The sequence below is a fragment of the Trematomus bernacchii genome, unplaced genomic scaffold (genome assembly GCF_902827165.1).
Source record: "Trematomus bernacchii unplaced genomic scaffold, fTreBer1.1, whole genome shotgun sequence".
NCBI lineage: Eukaryota > Metazoa > Chordata > Actinopteri > Perciformes > Nototheniidae > Trematomus > Trematomus bernacchii.
The window spans coordinates 761,199-785,961 of record NW_022987573.1 but is presented as its reverse complement, the minus strand read 5'-3'; the positions used below and the strand labels follow the sequence as shown (position 1 = coordinate 785,961).

At 39.9% G+C, this 24,763-nt stretch overlaps 1 protein-coding gene across 1 annotated transcript; it reads left to right on the top strand.

The window, feature by feature from the left end:
* The first annotated feature begins 1,135 nt into the window (after nucleotides 1-1,135).
* slc9a8 (solute carrier family 9 member 8) lies at nucleotides 1,136-24,136 on the top strand. The gene is made up of 16 exons (XM_034126538.1): nucleotides 1,136-1,467; nucleotides 1,996-2,177; nucleotides 4,479-4,559; nucleotides 5,778-5,836; nucleotides 11,246-11,329; nucleotides 11,892-11,993; nucleotides 13,164-13,198; nucleotides 14,202-14,345; nucleotides 18,553-18,694; nucleotides 18,781-18,886; nucleotides 18,980-19,096; nucleotides 19,538-19,620; nucleotides 19,724-19,835; nucleotides 21,042-21,262; nucleotides 21,973-22,119; nucleotides 23,021-24,136. Exons 1-16 carry the CDS (start codon nucleotides 1,157-1,159, stop codon nucleotides 23,132-23,134), a joined length of 2,040 nt encoding a protein of 679 aa, XP_033982429.1. The 5' UTR covers nucleotides 1,136-1,156; the 3' UTR covers nucleotides 23,135-24,136.
* The last annotated feature ends 627 nt before the right edge of the window (nucleotides 24,137-24,763 follow it).

The window sequence follows — 24,763 nt, the reverse complement described above, 5'->3', positions numbered from 1 at the left end:
ACATATATATATATATATTATTATAATATATATATATATATGTAAAATATACAAATATACATATATAAAATTATGTTGTATGTTTTACTTTTTAATTCTGTTTTATTTTTAATTTTTAGATGTTTATATTTATGTTTGTTTATTTTCTACTCTTTTTTTCCTTTTCAAATGATGTGCAATGCCTTGTTTATATCGAAAACAATTCCCTAATTGAGATCAATAAAGTAAAGCTAATCTATCGAATCTAAAGCATACACTTAAATATTACCAGCTAATTTATCTACAGATTGACCATATCTAATTTAGTTTTAGATTACCGACGATAGGCCACTCAGCACCCTATTACATTTTGTCCTAATTATTTTATCCTGAGGATTATTCAATTAGACAGTAAAAGACAATCCCATTCATGTCATAAAGTTTATATAAGAAAATGTAAAAAATTAACTATTATATTGATTTGTATTTGATTCATAGCATGTATTTCAGGTTGTATTTCCCTGTGTAAGGTTTACATATATTAACAATGGAATTCAGACAATTCCAAAGCTTTGGTAAAGGTATACAATGAGAAATGTAAACCTGCCCATGTATGATTAAGATTTTGAAGTAGAGGCCTATTTATTTATGTATGCCTTCATAACAATGAATATGTATGTTACACGTTTACATTTGCCCATTTCTTTCTTTGCACCTATCTAATATACCTCATTACAAGATGGCAGGTGTTTTTGTGTTTCCTAGATCTTCAAGTTATTTAAAGCTAGTACAGGGTACAATAAAACCACAATTTCCTATGTAACAGCAGGTGTACTTTACACCATGGATGTATAATAAGCTTTACACCCTTCATAAAACCAAAAAAAAAATAGGGAGAAGAAGACTGAGTGGACGGATGACGCTACACTACAATTGCTCATGGGAAATGGAGTACAGAGAGATAACTGTAAACCATCGACATTCGAAACATGTTTCATACCATTAAAATAAATATTATCCACTGTGACATAAATGTGTATCTATATTTGCTTAAAAAATTGCAACTAACTGCATCCCTTTGTTTATTTGCTATTCTCTCTTGTCATTCTTGCAACGTAAAGACTACAATTCCCAACATACACCCTGAACCAGGAAGTGATGTGATGTCAACAGATACATGGAGCTGTCGACATGGAACTTCCAGTCTTTTTTATTTCAAAACGTTGCTTTTGGGTTTAAATGCACCTGTTTGAGAATGAGAGGCGTTAACCACAAAGTTTTGTTGCTGTCCTTTTTGCTGTTATGTGTAAATCCGTGTGTGCCAGAGCGAGCTGAGAGGGACAACTTGTTGGACCTGCGTGATGGAGAGGACCGAGTGGATGTGAACCATAAGGATATTCCAGCTAAAAGCCAGCAAACATTAATAAAACATGACCAAGAAGATGGACACGATTCAATCGACCCACAGAAGCAGGGACAGTCTCTCAGGTTGGACGCAACAACTATTGATTTGAGTATTCTCCTCGGAGTCATTTAGCCCATTGTACTGTAGCTAGCTAGCAATAGCTTCAAAAATGTTTGCGATGTTACACAGGTTTCAAATGTCGCGTCACTGCAGTCTAGCTAATATACATCTTGATATAGTTGCCTATAGTCTTTCTAGTGTTGTCAGGTGTTATGATCTTATCATTAAGGTAAGTTAGTGTTAAATGATGTTATAACGAAATGAACTAGTACACATCTAATTGACCTTAATATTATTATAAAAGGTTGTAGGATGGGTAAGGTGTAATTGAAGGATTATGTTTCTTAATACGGCACGTATTAAGAAACATAATCCTTTAATTATTACACATCCTACTATTATAAAAGTACATCATTATGATTAATTGTTCAGCAGTGATTTAAAAATAACATAATGGTAAATTCTGTGATCTGTGAATATTGTAACCAGAGCCCTCTTAAAATCTATTGATTCATTATATGGCTATAATTTTTTTCCTGACTGTCAAGCAGCAAGTCCAATGACACTGATAACTACAGCAACCTAACCCTCCACTCTACAAAACCTCCTGTCAAGCCAACGACCCCGACACCCCCTACCGCCAAGCCTATCCTGCCTGTGCAGACAGGGGTCAAGGCCCAAGAAGAAGAGCAGTCCAGCGGGTTGACCATTTTTTTCAGCCTGCTGGTTATTGGTTAGTAGACTTTATATTGCTGCATTGGTGAATGTCTGTCTAACTCAGTCTTTTGTATCATATTGGTTTTTTCATCTATTACTGGCAGCATAAAGTCCTCACACATTTATAAACACATACACATACAAATACATTTATAAAGACATACACATATAAATACATTTATAAAAGGAATCTAGTCTATTTTAATTCTGAGAACACAGGATTGAAAGGAAGAAGCAAATAATCCACAATGAAAAATGTGATCATTGTTGTTCACACAATATATTTAAACTAGACCTCATACAGCTTAGAATGTAGGGAAATTGTACATCTAATATAGGGATTAGTTAAATCAGATGTGTGTGAAGTGATTCAGGATGAAGGAGAGGACGTGGGTTAAACATTAACATACATACAACAGTATGTGTAAGGTCACGAAGAGCTAGTTAAGACACAAAGTACTCATTATCCACTTAAGTTGACTGCAGGTTAAGGCCCCGGCTCCACGGGAACGCATACGGCAAAACGCATAGGAGTAACGCAAACGCAAACGCCAAAAAGCTTCCGCCCACACGCAATATACACCGGATTGTGTCAAGCTACACGAGACAGCTCCGTTTACATCCAACCTGCTCCAAAAGCTGCAGTACATATGCCGAACCTGTACGTGGCGCTGTAACTTCCTCCACAAAAGCAGCGAAGAAGAATGGTTGTCATGGCTGCACTTCTGTTTATTCTCCGCGGTGGGGGCCGAGGGAACCGCGCAGAGTTTTTCGCCGGTCAACGTGTGTTAAAGTTTAAATCTTCATGCTTCCTCATGCAGCAGCTGATCCAGTAAGTAAACCCGACAGTAAAGATAAACATGTTTATAACTAGTTTAGGTAGTTTGAGAGGTAATTAAAATAGCTAAGGGTGATGATCTGACTTGAAGTGTGTGTTTTCCTCCCGCTGCATCACAGCGGGAGGAGCTGCGTGTCTCCGTCCTGTCAGATTAGACTTCACTCGCGTTTATGTCCATATCGAGATAAAGATAAATAATCTGAATTCAGTGTGCAGTGTACTTTTGCGGGGGTGAGCAGCAGAGGTGGGGAGAGGCGGGGCTATTGCGTCGTCATTATCAGAAACGGATGACCGTATAGGCTACCACACGGCCCCGTTGGACCCCCCAGAGCGCTCCGTTCCCAGATCTATCCACCTTTGGACCCGTTGTCGTTTGCAGGGTCCGTTTCTACCGTTCCGTTACGGCGTCGTCTAGCTTAAAGGGCTATACGCAAGAGAAATATGCGGATTCAACCCGTTTTCGTTCCCGTGGAGCCTAGGCCTCAGTCATATGCTTACGCTGTAAGGGTATTTTCAAGGAAAGTGGCATTAATCATGCATGAGGTTACCAATAAGACTAATTTACTTTTTAGACATATAAGCAGGTTAGCATGTCTTGGTCTTGAACCAAATGCTTTAACGTTATAAACATTTGAGAAGCACAACATAGAAATCACCATAGTAATTTGTCTCTAAAGGTAATACCATTTCATCAGTGGTTTGAGTCAAAAGGTATTGATCAATACATGAGAGGCCACCTCAGAGTGCAATATAGAAACCACATTATATACAGAATCTTTTTGTAAAGATTTTTCCCAGATACCACGCTTTGGACATTATCAATTAACTTTTGTATTTGAATTGGGTCTGAATCAAACATCTGTCTTATGACAAAACTCTCTTTGTTGATTTGACCTCTGATGGCTTTAGTGTTGCATACACTGGGTCTTATGATCATCTAATTTTTCAGCACTGCATTTCTGACACATGTGTGAATGGCTGGTGTTTCCTTCACTTTGTTGTGGCCTTTGGATTTGCCATTTTAATCTGCTAATATACCCATGCACTGATTTTGACCTTTAATATGCTGTACATGATTTCCTCTTCTACTGTAACCTCATTCATGTTTTTATTGGGTTCAATTATCTTTGATTGTACAGGGTCAGAACTATAATTATAAATGTCAAGCAACTGCTTTGTGGTCATTATATGTCAAACAAGTTAACTCATTTGCATTACATATTTTCAAAGACTTAGATTTGAGTTTAAGTAACCATTTCAATGTTCAATAAGAGGAAATACAGTTAGAGTTACATGACATTCCTGTCCAGTCCACAGTAGTTTTTTTGAAGGAAAGAAGCCATATAAATGATCCTAACACTGTATGATGTGGTGGCTACTTTTGTGTTGATCTGGTGTGACATGATGTTTGGGACATGACAGAGATGTATTTGTCCTAAATATTCATTCAGTGTTCTTTGCTCTTCCCATTCACCCCAGGTATCTGCATCATATTGGTGCACCTGCTCATCAAGTTCAAACTGCATTTTCTTCCAGAAAGTGTGGCTGTTGTCTCCCTCGGTGAGTACTCCTTATATAACGTGTTTCTCGGCACATGCTTAGTCAAGGAATGCCAAATGTTTTAAGAGCTCTCTAGGAAACCTATTTTTTAAAAGGTGGCGAACAATTTGAGAACCGCAAACTAATGTTGAGCCTCATTTTCTTAGCATCAATACAAAATGAATGTGACGCCTGTTCTCATGAAGAACACATTTCGCTTTTTACTGCTCTTCCTTGTCTTTCTTTCTTGCATATAATGTGGGTCATTGAAACTTCAACAAATTATTAGAAAATGTGTGTGCATCCAGCAGGGATTTAAATCAAATACAATCTAACTTTTTTACTTATATAGCGCTTTTCAATAACCACAGTAACACATAGCTTTGTGTTTTAAAAATAACACTTAATATCAACGTAGGAACATATAGACCTCTTTAAGGTTACAGTACTAATATTATTTTTATCCGAGTAAAATATGTGTTTTTTTAGATGGACAAAGGCCTATCTATAATTAGCAAACTTATCCAAGATTTAGGAAGTGCTTTGCTGTAAAAGATATGTATTGTGTTTTTGTGTGAGGTCACTTGAGGTTAATTCTAAGAATTGACTTGTTTGTGCAGTTAAACACACTCAAACTCACAGACACACATCTGTCTTGACCCTCAAGGCCTTTCACTTTTTGCTTGACCTGCATACTGCACATGAGACAAAGCTTGTCTCCGTGTTTGGAGTAAGGGGGTTTGATCAGGACGTCTGCTCTTCTTTCCTCATCTTTTCCTCTTTCTCATTCACTCATTGTATTGCATCCTCTCCACTATACCCTTCTGTCTGCCGGTATATTTGGGTCTCTTACACAATGCTTTTATGCTTATGCTTGATTTTCTTTTTCCATCGTATCTGTCTGTCTCTCCCTCTCTTGCCCTTTTATACTTCTTTGTGTCTTGCACTTTTAATTCATTTTCTGGCGACCTACGTAACAAGATAGCTTAATGCTTAATGCCCAAGGGGAATTTCTCGAAGACAAAACTAAGATAATAGCCCTTTTACGCTCTTCATATCTCTTTTATCTCTGAACTATGGTGGATATTTTCAAGAATTGTTTTAAATTTGAGAACTAAAAAAAGAACTTTGCCACATGTATTAACTCAGTCTTTACTCTGCTTGTATTGAAATGTTGATATGAAGTAGTCAAATATGTAAACAGTGATGCTGTTTCTTGTTTCTCCTCTCTCTCTCCAGGGATTCTAATGGGAGGCTTTATCAAGATTATTGAGTTCCAGGAACTGGCCAACTGGAAGGTATTGTTTGACATCTCGTTCACACACCCTCACAGCTCTTTGTTTATACCATAGACTGTATATATAAAGGTTTATACACTGCTTTGGCAAAACATCTTCTTCACGATTGACCCATAATTAATGGTGCTAATATTGATTTAATGAGTTGAGCACAAGGAAACAAAACCAAATACCTCCACACATATAACAAAAAACACATTTGCAATGCATGGCAAAAGAGCAACACCCAGTGAGCACTTGAACTGTAATTTAAAAGGGTGGAGGACAAAAGTCTGCATTGCTTAAGCTTTCCTAGTACTTATATAATGTAATTGTATCCTTCAGTCAATTCTCCGGGAACTCCCCACCCACCCGCAACACAATAAACATCTGTAGATTTCCCTCTCTCTTTCTGTACCATTCATTAATTTCCTGGCCACTGCTTGTGTCACACATCTCATCTCTCTATCTCCACTGTTACCTAGCCATCGTGACACAAGCCATTCTCTGCTTTCTATCTTCCCCCTTTGTGTTCCTATGAGCCCTTCTTTTTTCCTCCTGGTTCTCACAGCCTTTAATTAACATTCCTTGTTCTCTGCCAGTGAGTGAGAGAACAAATGAACAACAGATGTAGAGAGAGAGAGAGCGAGAGATGCAAAGTGAGGGGGAGGGCTGAAAAGAGGATAGGTTTTGTCAATGTTTCTTGCACACTGGGGCCCATTGTTTTTTAGCCTGGGGGCCCCAGGGTGTTGCTGACTCATCATCACTACCAGTAACCAGAGCCCCTGGAGCCCCTTTCCCCCTTTGCCCTGTCCTGTGAATCTCTAGACCGCCATCTCTGTGTTCAGGTTTTAATCGCATCCTCACCTGTCCGTATATTGGCTTCATGACCTGTTATCGCTACACTGCTTAAGTAGAGTGTAATGCATTTAGTTATACTGTGATATGCAGCAGCATTTTTGCAGGATCATGGATTTGCTAAATGGTTTGTAGGCCTTTGGAGTCTTCAAAAGTCCCAGGCCATGATGCAGATCCATTACGTCTGACCTATTTGTTTTTGAGATAGCCCTTGAGAGCAGGATGCACCATGTAACCTGTTCAGTGAGTAGCACAGCGTGTGGTTCTGTCTGCATAATTTTTATTTTCTCAAATTGTTCATACAGTGCATTTACTCACAGGTCCATGTTTGACCATCTAGTCAAAGGAAGGCATCTGTCTTTCTCTTTTCTTTTCAATGACTAGCTCATTTTGCAGGTTGAAACTGGATGCTTTCCGATACTTTTAACTATCTTCAAATGCTTTAGTGCTGTGAAATCTCTTCCAACTAGCATGTTTCTTTAGCGGACCCACTTGACTAATCTAGCAGGCCTCTGGGTCTGCCCCACAAACCACCAAGCATCCTGTCCTCACTGGCTTTCACCACCACTCTTTTTTTGCTATTTCCTACCAACCCTTCTATTTCCAGTAATCTCCCTACAAACCAGCACATGACGAGAGGCAGTTCCCGTTTCTGGTACACTCTGTGGTACTTTCTGGTCACTGCTTCCCCTTTCTCTCATCTGCCCATCTCCTTCCCATGTGCTCTGACACAGATTGAAGAAAAGATGCTCAGTGTTTCCCCTAGGTTTACTGCCTCGGGGGGGTGCTGCCTGAGCGGGGGGGGGGGGGTGGCGGCGGCATTGGGACGGCCGGCCATTGCCGCTCGAAAGCGCTGGAGACGCTGTAGTACATATGGCAGGCCTGTAAGTGGCGCTGTAGTCTGCCACAAAAGCAGCGAAGAAGACTTCCCGCCCATAGTTACCATGGTTACCCTTCTGTTTATTCTCCGCTGTGGCTTTTTTTCTCTCTCCCCGAGGCAAGCGTTTGCTCCCCCTGCTTTAATTCAATGCAATCCCTCCCCGTCGAGGCAAGCACTGTAATTCTCTTTGGTTAGTCCACCAGCAGATGACAAACACCCACCTCTCCGCCTCTTCCAAGGAACGAGGGGACCGTGCGGCAGAGTTTCAGTTTCAGTTTCAGTTTCTTTCGCCGGTCAAGATGTCCGTTAAAGTTTAAATCTTCCGGACAAAATTAGAAAAGTGCCGGTCAAAGGTCTTCTTTGTTATTTATTGAGCTTTAAAACAAATGAATAACGACTCTATATAATAAAACACGGAGGACGGAGATCTTTTTTTCTCCCCCTCTTGACTTGATCAGAGCACGGCTCCCCTCTCCTGCAGGGGGGCGTGGTCAGCTGCAGCTCACAGAGATCAGCCCCGTAGACAGCAAACAGCACATAGTGCGAAATGAGGCATGGCTAAAATGCATGATCTGTTTGGTATTTTGAAAACAGAAACGTATAAATATACCTTATATAGGTATGGCCCTACAATATATCATTTAAATATAGCATGATAGGTCCACTTTAAGATGAAAGCGTTTCGTTTATTTAATAAAAGAGCACATGTTCAATGTGAAAAGTGACAGTAGATATAGATTCGTTGCAATTTGGTGCTATATACATATATATATAAAAATAAAAATAAATATTTTTTTCTTTTTTCTTTTAAAACACCTTGAATTTCAGCGCCCCTCCAAGACAATGGTAGGGGAAACACTGATGCTAGTAAGAAGTAACACACTAGAAGCATTTTCTCTCTTAGGCAGGGCACAGACAGATATACATAGGTTATTATACTTTCATCTACAGTGTACTCCAGATAATCATTTAATTTTCTCTCTGCACTGTATTATGTTGCTTCATTTCTCCTCAGTGGCAGCATTGGTGTGTTTAAATCCCCAAAGGGGTAGCACGCACTTGTAATAGATTTCTCCCACGCCGTAGAGAGCGTCACAGGGGGAACCGTTTTAATTGTGGTTTCAGGGGCCTTTTTCCCATGTGGTGATGTCACTGTGTGTCAAAGCTGAGCCCCCAGGGAGCCTGTACTTCCAACGAAGGCCTCCCCGTCACTCCCGTTCATATTCTGTTCTCTCTAGACCCTCTTTTAACTGTGCTCTCTTCATCTTTGGCATTCATCTTTTCTAATTTAGTTCAAGCTCTGTCTTGGCACTTCCCTAGAGTATGCCCATCCTCTACTCTGGGTTTATCTATCTCATCTTACTTGCTCTCAAATCAGCAAGATGATGAGTTGCCTTCCCAGAAAACATAATTTCTCATGGTTTCACAATGACATCAATGTTATGCATTCTGAACTAAAATCTAGCGCCGAGTCGATTAGCTAATCAACAGTATTTAGTACATTTAATAATTGATAAATTATTGAAGTTGCAAATATTTGCAGTTTTTTACTTAGTAACTGTTAGGATTTGCTGCTTTTCTTTGTTTTTGCAAAGTAAACATTGTTGGACTGCTTGGCTAGCACAACAACCAATTGGATTTGTTTACCTTGGGCTTGTTTCAATGACTGAATCATTAATCAGTTATACATTTGTTCAAAATAACTTTGACCAATAATTGAAGCCCTACTAAAGCTCTTATCGACAAATACGGCAAAGCACTAGCTTGCTGACATCTGCTTATTTAAATCTAGATGTAGATGTGCATATGCAAAGTCTGTGTGTGCTTGTTCAGTCAGGGACATGCAGGCATTCATGCGGAAGTACAGCTGTAGATGTCAAATGGCAGAGCATGCATGGTATATCTCTTGTGTCTCAGGTGGTAATATTCATTCCTGACCTTTTATCTGCCCTGAAGGGTAGAGTTTGGCCAGAGATAAATGTCAAAGAGTGATAATATGGGAGCAGTGCCTTCTGACCTACCTTGCCTGAAATTTGAATGCATAATAAGGCAAAGTAAGCTAAAGCAAAACGATTTACTCCAGCTTACACCTGGTGTAGGCTGTCCTCTTTACCTGAGTTTATATTGAGTGTATAGTGTTGGTTGGTGTTGTCAAATGCATCATTAGAGCAAGTAAAACATCCTGACAGCCACAAATTGCAGTATGGTCTTCAATTGAGACATATGCTGTGGTATTGTCTCATCTCATGTGCCAATCGTATCATGCATATCTGGGTCATAGCCCAGAATAATGAGTTAGATGGAAAAGAATATGTTTATAAATGCAGAGGATCCTGCAATTAGTCATGTTATCTAGCACTGCCCTTTCTGAACAGTTACTTTCACCAATCATATGTCATATATATAAATAAAGTACAACAATGATACTTGAAAACACAACTGTGCTTGACAGAAGACAGTTATTAGCAAATCATATATTTGCAGTGTTTAGAGTAATCAAAAACGATTCTGTTTGGGAAGTAATTGTCTTCATCTGCTTGTCGAGTTATTGGGGTCGAGAGTCAGGCCCAACCAGCTGTCAAAGCTGAGTTCCATAATACAGTAAAAGAGATTGTTGACTGGATGGAGCAAATATGGGATGACCCTTTTCTATCTGCCTGACAGACACAACTGCAGGGTCAACCATAGCCCATAAATAGATCTTCCCTATGAACATTCATTAATGCATACAGTACATTTACTTTTACATTACTGACATAGATAATGCACAGAATACAGTCACGCACGCACGCACGCACGCACGCACGCACACACTGGCTTTGAACACATGGCGCATCATGCACAGACACATGGGCAGCCAGAGCATAATGCTTGGCCACATGATGCCTACGCCTGATCTTGGAGGCTGGTCCATTTAGCTGAAAGCAACAATGATTTCATTATATCGCTGAAATAATCAGCGTGCAGGGGTTGCTCTGTGTGCGTGTATGTGTGTGTAAGTATCCATATGTCCTTATACAGCATGTGTGCTAGAAGGACCATGTCAGTAGTAGTAATGTTTTAATGCATGAATGGGCTGGCAGACAGGCATCTCCTGTGAAGAGCACAGGACGTGTTTGTTTGTCATCCTGAAGTCAACCCCCATATTTGTTTTGTCAGATGAAGGGCTGTTACAAACACCTCAGGCACGGCCTCCCTCGTCACCCTTTCCCCTCTTCAGTGACTACGTATTAAGTCAGCTGATTATCACTGAACCGGAATGCATTAGAAGAATGAATAGTAGGAAATGTTTGTAGAGGATTGCATAATAACCACAAGCACATGATTTATTATTCACACACACACCCTCACACACACACACACTCACACACACTCACACTCACAATTTCTTTGTATAAAACAGTACCTATTTGCTTTAGAATTGTAGGCTCATTTAAAGATGAATAAAAAATGCTGACAAATCCTTTTATAAATAAGTAAATTCTTTAATTTAAATGTTCACTGTACACAGCACTTTGAAATGTATTTAATCTGAAATGATTATTGAATGTTTTTGCTACACGCAGCTCTCAGCTAGCTGTACTTGGCAATTTCCCTTGTTACTATTTGACAAGCCAAGGTTAGAATCACTGGTCTGTCACCTGACCTTGACTGCTATTGTATGTAACTTTGTCTCTATTTTATTTTTTAAGGAAGAGGAAATGTTCCGACCAAACATGTTCTTCCTTCTGCTCCTTCCGCCCATCATCTTTGAATCGGGATACTCTTTACATAAGGTATTTATTTATACTGTCAAGATATAAAAGAAGGAATGACATGTTATGCATGTGATGTACTTAACAGTGCAAACCAGTGTATGCATGTAACATAACGTTGGTATTTATTTCCTATCCAAGATCAATTGGCTAACAATTGCAAAAGTGAATGATATACAAATATGTAGAGAAAGAATCATACCACCAATAAGTCACTTAAGAAATAATAACACACTCAAACGTTTAAAGTGCTTTTGATTATTGCAGCAATGGCTATGCTATGAAACTCTGCTCTCTTTCAGATATGCTCTGTCACAATTGTTATATATAATCATATCTGAGGTTTGAAACTAATTGGCAAATGCAAAAAGGTGGCTCATACCATTTGATTATTTATTAGATTAGATTATTTATAGATACATTCTGTTACATTATTCAAAAATGAAATTGTGTTTTTTTCTCTGTACATGTACTCTGCCCTACTTTTCATTTGACTGCTTGCCACATGTTATACACCATGTTATGTAAATGTCATGCTACTGAAGCTTATGAATACTTGAGCTTTGTGTCCATGTATGTTCAGGGTAACTTCTTCCAGAACATTGGCTCCATCACGCTCTTTGCTGTGCTCGGCACGGCCATCTCTGCCTTCATCGTCGGAGGAGGGATCTATTTCCTTGGGCAGGTGAGGATTGTGTTTGTATCAGGCCCCGGCCCCACGGGAACGAAAACGGGTTGTATCCGCATATTTCTCTTGCGTATAGCCCTTTTTGCCACACGAGGCCGTAACGAAACGATAGAAACGGACCCCGCAAACGACAACGGGTCCAAAGGTGGATAGATCTGGGAAAGGAGCGCTCTGGGGGGTCCAACGGCTCCATGTGATCGCCTCTATACGATCATTTTGTGATAATGATGACGCAATAGCACTGCCTCCCCCCACCTCTGCTGCTCACCCCCGCAAAAGTAAACTGCACACTGAATTCAGATTATTTATCTTTCTCTCGATATGGACATAAACGCGAGCGAAGTCTAATCTGACAGGACGGAGACACGCAGCTCGGAGCAAAACACACACTTCAAGTCAGATCATCACCCTTAGCTATTTTAATGACCTCTCAAACTACCTAAACTAGTTATAAATATGTTTATTTTTACTGTCGGGTCACTCATTACTGGATCAGCTGCTGCATGAAACAGACACTGACACTGTCAGAAGAGAGGAAAAAGAGAGGCCAGGCTCCGTGTATTTTATGATTATATATCATTATATCGTCGTTATTCATTTGTTTTAAAGCTCAATAAATAACAATGAAGACCTTTGACCGGCACTTTTATAATTTTGTCCGGAAGATTTAAACTTTAACACACGTTGACCGGCGAAAAACTCTGCCCGGTTCCCTCGGCCCCCACCGCGGAGAATAAACAGAAGTGCAGCCATGACAACCATTCTTCTTCGCTGCTTTTGTGGAGGAAGTTACAGCGCCACATACAGGCTCGGCATATGTACTGCAGCTTTTCCAGCGGTTGGATCTAAACGGAGCTGTCTCGTGTGAACAGACACTATCCGGTGTATATTGCGTGTGGACGAAAGCTTTTTGGCGATTGCGTTTGCGTTAATCCTATGCGTTTTGCCGTATTCGTTCCCGTGGGGCCGGGGCCTCAGTCAACAACTCAGGGCCTGTTCAGAGAAAGAGTTTGAACCTGTTGACGCTAAATAAAATGTGTGTTAATACAGTGTGAAGGTGCAAATGGCCCCTAGTATCTTTACATTGTTCAGAATGTTTCTTGCTCTGTGTTAACATACCAGAGCTCTTTGTTGCCACTCTGAAATGTGTGTCTGTGATTTTCTCAGGCTGGTGTGATCTATAAGATGTCAATGACTGATAGGTGAGTGTTAGTGTTCCCTTTCAACTTGCATTCCTTTATAACAATAATTATAAAGTCTCTATGGATTCAACTTTTGTACTGCCAGGCTTTTTACATTAGAACATCTTTTTGTTCAAATGACTTCAAGGGAAATTGGATATAAGTATTTCACAACAGCAACACCCACGGACTCGTTCAGTTCCAGGCAGCTGGATAAAATGATCCAGCTGCCAGAGATGACTGTAACACAAGCAGTGTGCCACGCCCCGCCCATGTGTTTTTGTTGGGTTTGTTTAATGATCACATGTGTTTATCTTCATCGATACACAGTCAGTGTGTTACTGTGTGTCTTGGGTTCAAGCAGGGCTTTTCCCTTTTCATTTCCTCTAGGAGGTTTCCAGTCCCATTTGTCTCTCTGTTTGTGTTTGTAAGCATGAAAACTGCTTAACCCATTTGAATAACATTTGTAGGGGACCCAGACCATGAGCCAAATGTAAATTCTTTCCGTTTTTTTTCCTCTTTATTTGGAGGGGATTTCTTGTTTCAACACTACACCTACACTTATTTTTGCCCACTCAGATTTTGTGCATTTTCTGGCATTTAACAGTAATTTAATCCAAATTGTGTGCTTGACATAAAGTCTAGTTTTATTTTTTGCACATATACAAATAAAAAATAACAATAAAGTATAGTAGAGTATTTATAATAACATTTTGTTGTTGTTGTTGCCATTTTACACAGACATTACATGAGACTTCCACCCTTGTACAAAGACCTAATATTCTGAGACAGGATTTAAGTATTCTCCAACATTATTGCAATTGTAAAAATAACAAATTGTAGGTCTGAGCTGCCTGAGTAAAAACATGTGCTTCTTTGTTTGTGATGCATATCCTGTCTGCATCCTTCTGACCTCGTGCACTTACAGATTTTGTCCCTTTGTTGCCCATGTGTGTTTGTTTCTTAATTCTTATGTTCATGTCTTATTGCTCCTGAATAACACACTTCCACTCTCTTGCTGTAGCTTTGCCTTCGGCTCACTGATCTCAGCTGTGGACCCCGTGGCGACCATCGCCATCTTTAACGCCCTGGATGTTGACCCGGTCCTCCAAATGCTGGTGTTTGGAGAGAGCATCCTCAATGACGCTGTCTCCATTGTCCTCACGAAGTAAGAGTCTCTTTCTCCTTCCTCAGTGTTTGTTTATTCTACGGGGTAAAACCTCTGCAAATTTGCCCATGCATGATATTTACACGGCTTTTCACTATCAGCAACTCTAACGAGACAAATATACTATTTAAAAAAACTAAAACTAAATTGTCCCTAAAGTTCCCTATGCAGTCCGTTTCAAAGTATTTGGAGTTGAAAGAAATCCCTAAAAAGCAGCATGAAGAAATATGGCGATGGTCTTCAAGATTTTTTAATATTTGTAATCTTTATTTCATCACCCACTGTGACTGTATATTAACCTCAAGGTGCGATTATCTGCTTCGATGCAGGAACCACCACATACCACAGGTATGCCAAACATTGACATACCTGTTCTTCTGTCAGCTGAGGTGCAATGAGGCATAATCCAACCTTTTAACCCCACCTGCTTAATGCTGATTGGCCCTGACAGGACTTGAGATGAGAAAAGAACCAGTGACCTATTTTATCCCCATAGTTTACAAATGCAGAGAATGTGGGTACCAGTGTGTCAAAATGTGCTGAATGTAAAGTCCAAAAGCTGGGACTCACACAGTTATCCGACTAATCTTCACAGATGAGGATTGTTGTTGGAATGCTTTCACAGTATCGGTGTAATACCTGAAACCTCCAGTAATGAGGGAAAGACATTTTTTATTTAACCAGATAAAAAAGCATTGAGATAAAATCTCATTTACAATGCTGACCTGGCCAAGAAGGCAGCAACGTTACACATAACACAAACATATAAAATACAGAGAACATAACTAAGAAAACAAAAGACGAAAAAGCAGTCACTACATTGTGCAGTAGTGTACCTTTCAGTAAGAAAGGTACACTACTTATTACTGCAAGAGCAGCTGGTGGTAAAGACTTCAGACAACTTCAATTGAAAACATGCTATTGAGACAAGTGCCCTCAGTTTTAGGATTGATTGAAGGTCATTCCAAGACCAAGGACCATAATAAAAAAGACTCCTTTTTCCAGACTAAATATTATTATATTATAAATGGGTCAAACAGAAACCATGAAAAGTACACAAGTATTACACATTCTACATGTACTTTTGGTTTGGTATGTTCTTTGACAGACCTGGTCAAACGTGGTCTCGGTATGGGTTAAAAAGGCAGTGAAATATTGCTTTCAGAACAAAAGGAGCAAAAATAGAAGGGGTGGTAGCAAAACAAAGTTACATTTCCCTTAACTGTGGGTTTAAGACGAACACAAATAATGTTCTATTTTAAAGCCTAGTTAAAGGGACAGGCAAAACCTTTAATAAGCAGGTTTTCCGAGTAGCTTGAAGCTGCAGCATCGGAGACTGCAGTCTCAGGACCGCACTCCTGGGACCGCATTCCTAGGACCCTAGTTTTTCGTGACACTGCCACCTGGCGAGCAGGAGACATGAATATGAACGACAAAGCACAGAGTGTGAGTAATGTGAAGTGCTTTTAAAGTTTTATTTGTTTAACATTAATAACAATTCCGGTGTCTTGAAATGAAGTGTGATTAGCTAAAGTTAACTATGATAGTCTTAAGGCAATACAAACAAACATCTGTTAGCTTATGATAGCTTCTAACCGTATTAAAGGCACTAAAAACAATTATTCGTTAGCTATAGCTTTCGGCAAAATAAACTGTTAGCATATTTGATTATTTGTTTTGTGAAACTGTAGCGTGATTTTGGCTAGCTCAACTAGGTGTCCTACATTAATTGTTGATGTAATCACTAATTACAGTAAGAGTGTGAGTAATGTGAATCATGTTGTTTGTTTAAAGTTAACAACTATTCTGGTGTATTCAATTGGACAGCAATACAAGCAACACGTGCTAAATGTGAGTCTTACAGGGAAACAGTCATCTGTTAGCCTATGATGACTCGCTGCAAAACCAACTGTTAGCCTATTTGTTTAATGAAACCGGGTGCTTTCAATGCGACCATCTTAATAAGGACGTTGGCACAGGCTACCGGGGAAGTGGACGGCGAGGAATCTTGGAGGGTTTTTACTCCGAAGAGGGCTTCCCGGGGTACTGCTGCTGGAGCTGTTTTCTGGTGGCTGAGGGAACAACAGGGAAAATTGAAAGCGGCTAATTCCTTCGGCGGCACTCAATGACGTAGTATGCGTAGTATAATAGTGGCTCTGGAGCAGCTTTACTCGACATTAGGCGCTTTCACACCGCAGTACTTTTCCCACAAAGGTTAATCAGAACTTAGTTCATGAGAACTCTTTAGTTCTCATGAATTAAGTACAGATCGCGTTCACACCGGAATAAGTCCCTGGAGGAGGATTAGGCAAATGAAGCCGCTGACGTCACTTCTTCTTCTTCTGCTTTGGGTTTACTGGCAGGCCGCAAACAACTTCACGGCGTATACTGCCACCCGAAGTCCCCGGCCGGAAGTCCCCGGAGTTGGGGACTGGCTTCAGTAGAAGCTGCTGGGACTCCCAGCAGCTTCTACTGAAGCCTTCCGAGTAAATCGCCAGAACGCCGACACCTCCTCATCTCCACCGCTCCCATGTTTTCTTTTGTGTTGCCATAAGTTAGTCTCTCTGCGTTTGTGCGCTGAGCTAATGCTAATGCTAATAATGCTAATGCTAATGCTAATAATGCCAAAATGGCGGCTTCACTTTTTGGGAGTTTTACGGGGCGTGGTTTGCAATCCGCCCAGCCAATCAGACATAGGAACCTTTTTCTCCCACGAAAGTACCTGCTCTCTAGCAGGGACTGAAAAGGGGGTAAAAAGGTTCTCATGAACTCATTTTAGTTCCGGATTTTTTTGGTGTGAACGCAACATTTCGGAACTATATCGGAACTAAAGTGGGAAAAGTACTGCGGTGTGAACGCGCCTATAGAGAAACACCCCGTGACAGAAACAAATCAACGTGCTGCCATCTTGGAACACACACCTGTGTGCAATCAGTGAGGAAGCCTGCAGGAATGAAAAGCATATGTCCCTTTGCTGCCCGTATGTTTAGTGTTAGGAAACTTTCGGTCATCATAGGAGGCAATTTAGTGACTCACTCTCAGAATTGTTTATAAAGATTGTTTGTGTCAACAAAATAGGTGTCGTAATTGACAACCCTCGAAATCTTGTCAGACAAGTTTGACAGGAACAGACAGTTGACAGGTCTCTCTTGTTTGTCTACATCACTGCGATCCTATCTGCTCACTCTGTACTCACCATACAGTTGCGTTATCTACCCTACTCACAATCGGCTAAATGTGCAAAGTGATCTCAAGTGTCTGTATTCCCGCATGGAGTAAATGACTACATGAATAATGGAAAGGCCGCACAGCCCTGGCAGTTTGCTTGTTAGCACCTCACAGGCTGGTTTTATTAAAAGCTACTTAACAATTTGCCCTAGTCGTTTATAGGAGCCACGCAGCTAATGCCTTTGTTTGGGAGCTTGTTAATAAGCATTAAAATCAGATTATCGTGTTGCCTGTTTGTTTGTCTGTATAAATGATATTAGAAAATGATTGTACTGTATAATTAAATTGATTGTCTACATTCCTACTGCAGAATAACTTCAACACATCCATTATTATTTTTAGGATGAAATCATGCTGATAAATCATTTCCACCCAATTACGTTAGAGTACAAAGAATAAACTTGATAGACAGCTTTAACTGCTAAGAAACATATTAAAGATGTTAAGTTATTGTTGGGCATTAATGTGTCTACATGTTGCTTAAAGTCACCTTACCCTTGAAAATGTATGTTTAACGTTCTAAAAACAAATGACTGTCGCTCAGATGGCATTTTATATCGCCAAATGTCACAATAAGTTCCTTCCTCAAGGTTCAAGGTTCTTTATTGTCAAACTGACATAGCTACAGAGTAATTATGTTGTTGAAAATCTTATGTCACAGGCTTCTCCAACAATGCAACATAATAACAATACAGATAGCAAGAGCAATACAAAAAGAAAAATAGTTATAAAATATTTTGTCACTCTTCTTGTTGATTCACTGAGCTGATACAATACAGCTGACCTCTGTTTACCAAACAGGATTTTGATTACACATTCTGCAGAAACTCTGATCTCACACACAATCTCTCAGAGTTGTGAGTTTGTAGTATTCAATTGTGGAGTTGTTCCGCCCTCTAGGGTCAGATAGAGGTATCACAGCTCAGGATGTGTAACTGATATTGTGGCTTGATTTGTTTTCCTCTCTTTTGTCTTTCAGCACGGCGGAGGGATTTTTTTCCGGCTCAGACAACTCCACAGTAACAGGCTGGGAGACTTTCTTACAAGCGTTGGGTTATTTCCTCAAAATGTTTTTTGGTTCTGCTGCTCTGGGAACCCTCACTGGACTCATCTCGGCTATTGTATCCTGAGTCCTTTAGTGTATTTATGTTATGTGTTAAACTCTGTCTGTTTTCATGTTGTTTACATTTCTTAACTTACTGATTAGTTTCTAAAACACTTCGATCTGAGGAAGACTCCTTCACTGGAGTTTGGTATGATGATAATCTTTGCGTACCTTCCCTATGGACTGGCAGAAGGCATCAAACTGTCTGGTGGGTGTATCATACTCTTCCATGCACGCTAGAGATTCTTATATTTGACTTTATACAACTATTTTAAATGTCTTTCTTTCTCTCCACCTCCAGGAATAATGTCCATCCTGTTTGCGGGAATCGTGATGTCTCACTACACCCATCACAACTTGTCTCCTGTCACCCAGATCCTCATGCAGCAGACACTGCGCACAATGGCCTTCATGTGTGGTCAGTCAATTTAGTCTTTTCCCCGGTGTCTTCCCGTTTCGCCCCTTCCCGTTTCGCCCCTTCCCAATTCGCCCCTAAATTATTCCCATTTCGCCCCTTCCCACTTCGCTCCATTGCCACTTCGCCCCTTGTTTACATTAGGCCACATAAGAAATTATACTTGTTTCGCTTGGTCGTGGGTCTTAGGGTTAGGGTTATGGTTAGAGTTTATAGATCTAATGATACATCCCATGAAGCATTGCATGAAGTCTGTTGACGAATCAGAGGCTGTTGTTGGGGCGGAATGGGACAGGGGGCGGAATGGGAAGGGGTGAAATGGGAAATGGGAAAGGGGCAGAATGGGAAGGGGCGAAATGGGAATAAACCCTTTTCCCCACCTTCCCCTTTGTTTTCATTTTACAATAAAAACTCACCACTATTTTAAATGTTTTCTCTTTCCAGAAACGTGTGTGTTTGCCTTCCTCGGTCTCTCCATCTTCAGCTTCCCTCATAACTTTGAAATATCCTTCGTCGTCTGGTGCATAGTAAGTGCCCTTTCGTTTTGGAACATTATTTGAATGCTGATGTTGTTTTGTTCCTGGTGATAATCCCCATGAATGTCAGTGACAGCTCTTGTTCTCTCTCTAGGTCCTGGTTCTTCTAGGCCGAGCAATAAACATCTTCCCTCTGTCATTCCTGCTCAACTTCTTCAGAGATCACAAGATCACTCCCAAAATGATGTTCATCATGTGGTTTAGTGGTGAGATGAGCCTTTTGTCTAACATGTCACAAAAACAACCAACATTCAGCTCTTTGTTAGTTTTGTCTAAGCTTTGATCACTGCCCTAATATATTGTGCATGTCTCTAGAGCAGGGGTGTCCAAACTACGGCCGGGGGCCAACTGCAGCCCGTGGTCCATTTTTAATTGGCCCACAAAATATCTAAAGTATTTTACCCAAACATGAAAATTGTGCTTGTTTTATATTCTTAAATATGTACATATATATTGCACAGTATTCAAGTGTTAAAGGTGGGGTAGGTAATTTTGGAGAAACCAGCTCGAGTGCGCTAGAATTTGAAAATACACAGCCGGAAAAAATCTGCCACTTCCTTACAGAGGCCCTCCTCCAACACACACGAACGCGCACATGACCAATGAGGGCACGAGATAAGTTTGTGCACAGATGGAAGGCTGACAGGCTGGTAGGCCATCCAGTTATTTTAGCCGGGCCGGCTTTTTACAGTACACGGCTTCCACAGATGACATTTTTGTATGGATTTTTTAAGATATTCATTGCTATCGGGATGTTAAGAGCATTCCATGGAATATAACAAAAAGTGTATCTCGAGCCGGTTTCTCAAACTTACCTACCCCACCTTTAATATGCCTGATTTTCAAATAAATTCAGTCAATTAAAGTTGAAAACATTTTCCAACTAATCTTAGTTGATAAAAAAAAAAGCCCCAATAACGTATTTGCATAACAAGATTGAAATACATCCTCTCTCCCAGCCCTTCTAATGTTTTTCTGTATGTGGCCTTCAGTGAAAAATGTTTCGATGCACCTGCTCCAGAGCTAAGTAGTCTAGGGATGAAACAACTGGTCTATTATTTAATAAAACTACTGTCATAAAAACTAAATCTGCAACTATTTTTGATAGTGGGTTAATTGTTTTATTGTCATTTAGCAGACACACCGACTCTCTTATTATGAGACATGGTCAAATTAGCATTTGTCACTATTTTTGACATTATATGGACAAATGAATCAATCAATCATTAGAGGTAAGAATCAGTCAATCAATAAAGACAATAATAGCTATTTGCAGCTTTTAACATTTTCTAAAAAATAAATAGATTAAAACATGTCCATCATACTATTGTCCGGATATATTTACAAAATGATTTACAGTCAAGTATGTCTTCTCATAGTCCCGTTCTTTCGTCTCTTTCCTGGTCTGGCAGGTTTGCGAGGTGCCATCCCTTACGCCTTGAGCCTCCATTTGGGCCTGGAGCCAATTGAGAAAAGGCAGCTTATTGGCACCACCACCATCATCATTGTTCTCTTCACCATCCTCCTCATGGGGGGCGGGACCATGCCACTCATTCGCATCATGGACATCGAGGAAAGCAAGTCGCGGCGTAAGAACAAGAAAGACATCAATCTCAGCAAGACGAAGAAAATGGTAAAAGATGAAAGACATATGTTTCACTATAACAGTCTGTTTGTTGCCTGTTTGTTGCCTGCTTTGATACCAGTTTGGCCATTCCCTCTTCCACAACCAGTCCCTTATGTTCTCTTCAAAGGGGAAAACATCAGAGGGTTGATTGTGGTTTGTAAGAAGGACACTGAATCAGCAAACCACTCTTGTCTCACAGTTTTACACTTAGTCGCCGCACAACTCAGACAAGCATCATTAAGCTCTAACAGCTCTCATTATTACAATTTCCCAGAAGAACCGTACAATTGGGTGTATTATATTTGGCTCTATAGGCTCTAACTCTTGGCATAAGGTCTCTTCTAAAGTACATCTTGTATTGGAGGTCATTGGTGGCATACAATGTACAGTATTTGATGTCCTCCAAAGCTAAGTGTTATTCCTGGGCTACCAGGTACTACATCTATCAGCCCTCTGATGTTCCTTTAGGCTCTCAATCCCTCTTTGATGTAATTCGCTCCCTCGGCTCTTCCCCCCTCATCTCTGGTCCTTCAGTGTGTGATCATCTCAACTCCATCACCCTCACGACTTCTCTGTCCTTTTGACTTTCCCCTGCAGTGGACTTCCTCTCCTCCATCTCTTTTAACCCTAACCTCATTCGTTGGCCACTCTCCTCTCACTTCCCTCTATCTTTTTCTATTCATCTGACTTTCCCTCTCTCCCTTATTTCTCTCCAGGGTAATACCATTGAATCCGAGCACCTTTCTGAACTAACAGAGGAGGAGTACGAGGCGCATATCTACCAGAGGCAAGATCTGAAGGGCTTTATGTGGCTAGATGCTAAATACCTTAACCCCTTCTTCACTCGCAGGCTCACTCAAGAGGTAAGTGTGAGAGAGACAGACATCTTCTAAGTCCCTTTCCCAAACATACATTAGTTGTTCCCATACTGGTTTTCTTTCAGTCCTTTTGTTTGACATCCCATAAACAGAAAAGCTTCACAATATATCAATCACATAACTGCCAATTTGATTAAGCTCACTGTTGTCTTTGGGCTTTTTAGACTATGACAGGTGGTGATTCAGTTCACTTCAAATGTTTTAAGCCATACAGGGTTAGTTAACTATTTGTGGCCCTTGTTAAGGCAATCAACGATTACATAACTGCAAGTATATGTTTTGCACCCTGCACCTTCGGACTGGTCACTGTCTCCATCTGAAATATAATGTCTGGGAAAAGCAGGTGTAAAATCCTGAGTGACGATGTATGTTGATGAGGCCTTCTTGTAATGTAAAAAAACGGATTTTCTGACCATATCGCACAAACTACAGCGGTTCCCTCTTGAAACGTGGGGTCAAACACATTTCATTTACTATACCTCTTTCACTGTAAAAGCATTGTGCATCATTGTGGTGACAAAAGGTGTAATTTTCTGTAGGCCAAGTTATATACTTCACCTCAGTTCATTTTCTATAGTCTAAAAGTCACTTGTAAAATGGTGATTATCAAACCTCTGCTGAAGGGTACATACTGGATACCATTGGTAATTAGTTTAATATTGTTACCTTGTGTTACAGAAATTGTAATTTAAGATTCACAGTTTTACATTTTTCAAAAGTGCAAAATTATGCCATTTTGCAAGAAGAGATATTTTGAATTTTCCTTAATACCTCAAATATATTTAATGTTGAATCATACCTCAAAATATGAAGAAAACCAGACATTTTAGAGCTTCACCAAGTTGTCTAGTGCTGAAGGGCTCTATGTGTAATGTGTGTCTCACAGGACCTGTTACATGGCCGGATCCAGATGAAGACGCTGACCAACAAGTGGTACGAAGAAGTTCGCCAGGGACCCTCAGGCTCTGAGAATGATGATGATGAAGCTGAACTTCTGTGAATGTAACAAACATTTTCCGTGTGAATGTGCATCTTTAGTGCACAGTGGTTCTGCAATGTGTCAAATTCCAGTGGGGTTCCTGTAAAACTGGAATCCTAAATTGTAACACTGGAACCAAAAAAAGACTTACCTGTGAAATTATATTTCTCCTATAAATGCCATATTGTTACTTGCTAAAGAAACACAGGAAGTTTGGTTGATCTCTTTCCCTGATGCTTCTTTACAACACGAAGGTCTGAAGGTCATGTGGGTATGTTAAGCAATACAAGAGCACCTTTTCGCTTTGGTTGGTTCTTCACTTTTGTATTGTCTCTGATCTTTGTAACATAAGCTTAATTTTAAGTTTAAGTGTGTCAGGGGAAGGATGCATCATACTGTTGCGACAGGCTTTATTTTAAAAGTATGATTCGAAATAGGCCACTGGTTGCAGCTTTAAGTGGCTTCCAGATTTAATTCTCTCCAGGTTTCTACATGTGTATGCATTAATGAATCTGACTGAACCCATACTGTACATATATAATGAAGATAAGACAAATCTATACCAGCAGTGAAGCTGAGCGTCCACTACAGCCTCCAGTAACGCAGCAAATGAAGATAAATACTGGAGAGAGTTAAAACTAATGAAAATATTCATTTTCCAAACATTAAACGTCTCGCTTACAGGATAATAATTATGCTCAAGGATATTGCTTTCATTTGCAATCATGGATACGGTTTGCCTTCACCAGATCAAGTTTTCTGTTTCTTTTTCAGTCTCTGGCGAGGCTCTTTCCACAACATGTGTATGTAAGGAAATGTTGCTTTTGTGATTGTTCACTATGTATTCCTAATGAGCATAGGAAGCAATGAATGTGTGGGTAACTGGGATCAATAACTTGTGAATCTATTTATTCATCAAATATGTATGTGTTGTTTGTGGGACAAAAGCTTTTTTTACTAGCTCTATGAGCACTGCAGAAAAATAGGAACAAATATTAAATAAAACAATATTGACATCCTAAATGTTGTATCAATTGTCTTTTTAAGAAAATGTATTATACCAGTTCCATCCTTCAAGTCTTTTGAATTCACTTTGACTTTTTAAGATGACTTTAAACCAATAGAGGCTATATTATTATACATTTGATTTATAAACCGTAGCTAATTATGAAGAGTATACTGAATAAGAAAGGGGAACTGCAAATTACCGAAGTTTAGTGCCAAAGTCTGCCAAACAAGAATTGGATGTTGTTAAAAGATTAAATGGAAAAAATACCACAAGGTAAATGACCTCGTACAATAAGATGTTACATAAATAAATGGACTGTTCTTATAAAGTGCTTTATCAGGTGTTTTCAACCCCTCAAAGCGCTTTACACACTACGAGTAATTCACACCTCATTCAGGAGCAACTAAGGGTTAAGTATCTTGCCCAAGGATACATCGACATGTTGACTGCACTGCCGGGGATTGAACCCACAACCTTCTGTTTGAAAACGACCGCACTCCCTCGCAGCCACAGTTGCCCAAATAAAGCTCAATACTGTGTTAATGTGAACCTAACAGCTCAATTCTCATGACTCTAACAGATAATTAGTAAAAGACATCCATATTTCAATGTGCGTATCACTGTCATTACGCCACTGGGGT